The sequence below is a fragment of the Cryptosporidium muris genome, genomic scaffold (assembly GCF_000006515.1).
Source record: "Cryptosporidium muris RN66 scf_1106632373407 genomic scaffold, whole genome shotgun sequence".
Classification (NCBI taxonomy): Eukaryota; Apicomplexa; class Conoidasida; order Eucoccidiorida; family Cryptosporidiidae; genus Cryptosporidium; species Cryptosporidium muris.
Genome location: NW_002196572.1, coordinates 504,695 through 511,067, shown reverse-complemented (window position 1 = coordinate 511,067; position 6,373 = coordinate 504,695). Strand labels below are relative to the sequence as shown.

The 6,373-nt window shown below is 30.0% G+C and overlaps 3 protein-coding genes across 3 annotated transcripts; 2 read left to right on the top strand and 1 right to left on the bottom strand.

Moving 5' to 3' along the window:
• Window positions 1-851: 851 nt before the first annotated feature.
• On the top strand, window positions 852-3,139 carry CMU_018000 (uncharacterized protein; the record flags this gene model as incomplete). Its single annotated transcript, XM_002140359.1, has 2 exons — window positions 852-898; window positions 967-3,139. 2 exons carry the CDS (start codon window positions 852-854, stop codon window positions 3,137-3,139), a joined length of 2,220 nt encoding a protein of 739 aa, XP_002140395.1.
• Window positions 3,140-3,357: 218 nt separating this feature from the next.
• On the top strand, window positions 3,358-4,662 carry CMU_017990 (uncharacterized protein; the record flags this gene model as incomplete). Its single annotated transcript, XM_002140358.1, has 1 exon — window positions 3,358-4,662. The coding sequence occupies one exon, from the start codon at window positions 3,358-3,360 to the stop codon at window positions 4,660-4,662; it is 1,305 nt and encodes a 434-aa protein (XP_002140394.1).
• Window positions 4,663-4,737: 75 nt separating this feature from the next.
• CMU_017980 (major facilitator superfamily transporter) lies at window positions 4,738-6,351 on the bottom strand (the record flags this gene model as incomplete). The annotated part of the gene is made up of 1 exon (XM_002140357.1): window positions 4,738-6,351. The coding sequence occupies one exon, from the start codon at window positions 6,349-6,351 to the stop codon at window positions 4,738-4,740; it is 1,614 nt and encodes a 537-aa protein (XP_002140393.1).
• Between the last annotated feature and the right edge of the window lie 22 nt (window positions 6,352-6,373).

Sequence of the window (6,373 nt, the reverse complement as noted above, 5' to 3'; positions counted from 1 at the left end):
GAGATATATATATTGCAGATTTCTATAAAAATATGCTACAGTTAGTAATAATAAGAATTCCCCACAGAATATTTATTCTAGAAAGTAGCTGTACTTAAATTATTTATTGCAACAATGCAGCGAAATTTAAATGCGGCATGGCATTGATGATCACTCGATATAATATGTGCTAAAGTGCATTGTAATTTGAAAATTTCTCAGATATTAGATTCTTTTAACTAGAATTCTTAATAAGTAAGTGAAAAATAAATATGTTATCATTTAAGCTAAGTATATAACTCAAAAGAAATATAGAGCAACTTTTTTTTTCTAAATTGTATATTAAGCTATAATCAAGGTAGTAAACTTCCTATTTTCAACTAATAAATAAGCACACAGCTGTACCTGTTACTGAAATTACACTCTATTAAGAATAGTTTTTTCTACCTTTTGCCTAGATACATTTACTCTAGCAATAGTAAATTCTGCAAGTAACGATCTAATAGTTAGAACTACTATTTCTGTTGGAAATTTGCAATGGGAGTTATAGTGTTAGTATAATAAAGTAGTTGATGTAAATAGTAAGTTTTCTCTTGGCTCAGTAATATTTTACTTCTTTCATCACTGGGGGATTCAGAAATGCACTACATGCATACAAAAATTTTAGAAATCAAATATTGAAAATTCTAGATTATGAATATAATTCAAATACAAAAAAATTTATTGTTATATCAATTATCTAGTTAAAAATTATAAGAACTATTGTCTGCAGGCGTATAAATGAGCAAAGAAATATCTGTAATAGCTAATAAGTATATTAGAAAATATTGTCTAAAACAAAAGATAATAAACTAGGGAAATCAATATATTTGATGTATTTACTAAGTGTATATATTCATATATGGCCTATTCAAAATAGGTCGTTTTTCTATACTGCCGCAATAAGTCCCATTTCTATAACTAATGCAGCATAAAGAATATAATTAGGAAAGTCGAATTTAGCAAAAGAACTATGAATTATGTAAATAACGATATATCAAGGTCAGGAAGAAATATTAGTTCAAATGTGTCAGACGAGTCAAGGATTTTCTATTTAGTTTGTTTTGCAAGCGTGAAGCCATTACTACTATGGAGTTCTCTGCACTCTTTGGCAATACTAGTTGTGTTGGTAAATAATAAACAAGTAACACTTCTGAGTCTATTTCAGAAATTATTTATACTGTTCATTTCTTCTTTTTTTGGTATTGCCACCTTCCTTATGGTGATTTTAAGCAGAACTATGTGTATAACGAGTGAGCTTTATTTAACGGCCTCTTTTCCTTTATTTCATGACATTAGTATTATTATTCCGAGATATATTTTGTGGGAACTTATATTTACTTCTAGATGGGTATGGCTTTCAATTCATCTTATTGCTGCTTCTACATCTTGCACAAAAGTTTGGAATATTTTAACATTTTATAGCTCTGCTCCATCTCCATATATAGCATCACTATTTTTAACTACTGGTGTACTTTCATTTCTTAGATTCTTTGGGAAAAACCAAAATACATTTTCATGGTTACTACAGCTCTCTAATATAAATATTAGACACGTACCGTGCCATTATAATTATATTCCTAAATCCCTTGTTTCTTCAATACACTACTTTTTACAAAATGGTAAAAGTGGTAATTTTCATGTAGCACTTGCCCTATCATTTTTCTCATTTTTGGTCTCAGTTCCAATATGTATTATAGGGTTTAGCATTCCTGGGCTGACTCAATTATTCAAATTTATGCAATCAATGCCTTTAAATATATTGTTAGATTGGTTTTTTGATAGTGGAAGTTCTAAATCTGAATATTATTCTTTAACTATTGCTGCTGTTACTGTCACTTGCTTTTGGTATTGTATAGAACTACACTACAATAATATTCAGAATTGCTTATCTCTTAATTTGGGAATTAATAAATATAACTTAATGCAAAAATTGGATGAATACTCCTTATTGGTAGACCAATTTTCATCTGCATTGATATGTGCCCAATCTGTTAAGCTAATAAGAAACCAACCCTATAAATTATTTACTAGATGCTCCCAATCTACAGAAATTCTCATTCTAAAATATTTAAATACGGTCATACTAACAATATTACTAATTCCTCTTTATTTACCTCTTTGGGTAGTCCCAAAAATTAGGTATTATACTGGATTAGTAATTTCCAATTACTTTTGCTCTACATATGATACTCCTATTTCAGTATCAGCCTCACCAAAATTGTGGTCATCCTATGAAAGAAAGTCTCTATTTGTAATAAACCACCTTAGAAGGCAAATAGATTATATCTTTTCTATTCTTATTTTACTGGATCCTTGTATTCCTACAAAGATAGCCAGTAGCAACAACGAAATTAATATTATTATACAGACATATCTTGGTATCGATAGTACACATCTATTAAAGAAATTTGATGCAAATACGTGGTTTATGCAGTTCTTAGATCCCAGAATCAAAAAACACTTTGTTGCAAGCAGTTTTATACCAAGTAAAATTAGTGAATGGTGGCACAACAATATTCTGCTAACTGAAGATTCTCACACACCAACATCAGAATCTAAATCTCTCATCATATCTTCTATAATGAAGGAATATGACACTTCTATATCGCTAAAACTTCATAGGAATGACATATTTCTGAATATTCTGAAGAAATTTTATGCATTGTACAGTACAGAATTTGCAAATGTATCTGAGGATTTCTATACAAGCAAGTTGGATTCAAACATAGTGAAGGACAGAAATGGTTCATGTAGAAATTCAATGTCTCAATTAATATTTTTAATGCAGGAGATGACACTAAATACTATTAATTTGTGTATTATCCACTTATACGGTTACCATCGTTGGCTAATAAGGCTTAAGTTAACTAATTCATTTAACGAGAATGTTTCAGCTCATACTCTAAAGCTATTTTTATCTGAGGTTATTCACTTAAAGAATTATATAACCGTTATTCAGGAAATTGGTGTTTTGAAATCTCAATATTTACATCCTATGTTTATAAACTCTATATTACGTATTTATAAGGAGTGTGATGATACAATTCATTTGGTTAAAAAGTATTATTCTGAGGAGATTTCTAACTTACAATTACCCTTTAACTTCTTTAATTTTTGAAATTGTAACTTAAGATTCAGAATATTGAGTATTTGAAAGTGAGTATAATACTTCCACTTTTACTTGTAATACAGGTTTATGTGGAACAATTGGAATACTTTAACCTTCAATGATTAGCACTAGCCGCCATATCGACATGACTGCAGCAAGATGCAAATTACTGCATCAGTCATGCATAGATCATTTGGAGAATAAGTTGTAAATAAGTTAGTGAAGATATGCTGGATAATAAAGAGAATGTGCGTGTAGACTTTGAAAAGGTGTATAGTTTATATATGCCTGCTTCGCTAAATGACAAACTTTTTGAACTCACTGAGCAGGCATCAAATGTACGGTCACTACTCGAAAAAAAACAAATAGAAAATAGCATATCTGCTAGAATAGCTATTTCAAACAATAAAGATACGCTAGTGAATGAGACAAAGACAAGTTTCTTAGAGTGTACAAAATATGTAACAGAAGAAATCTTAAAGTCATTTAAAACAAAATTTGACGAGTTTAAGCAAGAAATTGAAGTTATTAACAATATGAATATATTAAGAAGTACTGAAGCTAACAAAGCAATATTAGCTGATATCTCAGCAATTATTGTCGATCAGGTAAGATCTATACTTTTAGAAGAGGATACATTGAAGATTTTGAAGAGTAAACTGACGGACAAAATTGAGCAGCAGAGTGACCAATTTATTGAACAACTAAATGAAATAAGAAATACTTGGAATAATGAAGATAAATTAGTTGATACTATTAAGAATATTGCAAATAAATTTGAGGAAAAGGAAAGACATATTCATGTAAATCATATTCAAGGAATCCAGCGTCAGTATGAAGCAGTTGTAAGAGATTTAAGGAGGCGTTGCTTTTTTTTGGAGCAAAGTGTGCAAGAAAAAGAACTTTGTGAAATAAGTTTAAGGTCTGAAATAAATGAATTAAGTAAAGACCTATCTGATGTCAGATATGAGCTAGAGCTTAGGAAAGATGAACTCATTAACTATATCTCACAAAAAAGGCAGATTCAAGATGATTTGGATACTCTCTATAAAAGATATGCAGAACTAGAAATTAATAGTGAAAATCTAATTAAACTACAATTATCTGATTTTGAGAAACAGAAAACTAGGTATCTTAGATATGGAGTTGCTATTGATTCTATTCAGCACTTGTTCTATAACATATCAATTTCAAGGATGGGCTGGTGCTTCTCCAAATTGAAAATATTCCATACTCTCCCTGATCACAGATCTGAGAATTTATTAAGTAGGGATATAGAAACCTCAGGAAATTTGGAAACAGCATCTTCCCCGAATTTCCTATCTAAACTAAAAAGTGAAGATACACTGGCCAGCTTATTAGTTGTAGAAAAGAGAATAGAAGATGAGGAAAAGGAGCAGAACTTAATAGCATTACTTCTAAATATGTTAAATGGGGGTATTTATAGCCAAATTACACAATTATCTAGGTTATTCAACATAAAAAGGAGAAGATATATCAAATGGTCGTTTAATAAATTAAGAAGTAATTAACCTATGAAACTTCAGGATAAAGAAGTGTAACTACACTAGATTATATAGACAAGTATACATTATTAAACCGATATTCTAACCTAGCAGTATCTCAATTTGCTCAAGTTTATCTCGTGTGAACTGTTTGACTAACAATTTGGGATCTTGGAAATTTATTATAGAATATGAAGCAAGAACGAGAAATGATAATGATGTAAATATAAGCATTGAAAGAAATAGAGGTAATAACTCAACAATAATGATTGATATTGTAGCCGAAATCCAATAAAATATACTCAGGATAGGAAGAATTTTATGTTGAAGTTGCATAGGTATACAATACTTGATGAATATTGAACAAACAGGTGAAACTCCAAAACCAGAACTAGAAACAAGAGCAATTGCGCAAACAACAACGAGGTTTGGAAACTTGTATTTCCCTGCAGAAAAAAATGGCAATAAACTAACTGGTAATAATGACAACAGTATTGAGGCAAGTCCAATAAATAAAAGGCGTCTTTTAGCAATATAGTTGGCAAAGAATGTACCAGTAAGAGTAGATATAATCAAGAAACAATCCACAAGTGTAACACATCTAGGAATCAAAGTACTTGGTAGTTGTGCTTGCGTAAAGATAATTCCACTATAAATTATAAAAGAAAAGAATCCAGTTAGAACTTCGGAACAAGCAACAATAGGTAGCAGTAGTATAATTCTACGTATTGGAAAGAAAAATAATATAGTGTAAATGTTAATATGCTGATCTTTTTTATACTCGTTTAGCTGTTTCCTTAAATTGTCTATAATGATGGTGGTGTTCTCAACACCATGTATATTGCGAGCAGCTGTCTCTGCTGATCGTAAATCATCTCTTTCTATGTAAAATTCGGGAGTTTCCTCTAAGAAATTATAGGACCAAATGAGAACCATAATAAATGAAACAATAAATGGGACTCCAAATAAAAGTTTCACAGATAGGAAGGATTGTTGAATATATTGAAGAATAGGTAATAACTTCATGGTTATTTGTTTATCAGTTATTTTAGTCTCAAACTTCAAAATTTCCAAAATATTGTATAAATGAGGAAGATCAACAATAGCATCTTCAAAGCTATCACTACTTTTAAAAGAAAATGTTAAACTTAAATTAATTAAAAATACAGATATAGTTGGAACAATCCAACTTATAATATTTCCCATCAGAATTCCACAACAGAACATTGTATTATGAAGAGTTGAATAGAGATTTTGATTTTGTCTACCTGTCACTGCTTTGATATACCTTGGAATAATGAGAAATGCAATTCCAATCCCTACTCCACATAAGAATCTACCAATAAGACACATTGATATTGATAAAAACATACAAAATAATGAACCCAATATAAATAACGTGTATACCAGTACAATACTCCTAACAAAACCTAGAACTTCAAAAATAAATACCCAAAGAAGTGAGCCTACTACTGCTCCAATACATATGCTTAAGTTTAAGACTAAAAATATATTGGTTTCAACTTTGTTATTTTGAATTTCTAAAGTCCATTCGTGAATATCATTGGAATTTAGCTTATAATACTTAAGTCCAAGGACTTGAGACATAACTCCACGAGGAATATTGGTAACACTAAGCATATAACCAACCAATAAAGAAATAACTGTTGCTGATAAGAGTCGCTTCTGACTATAGTTAAATAGTGTAAAATCCATTATAGATTTTATCTTTTACATC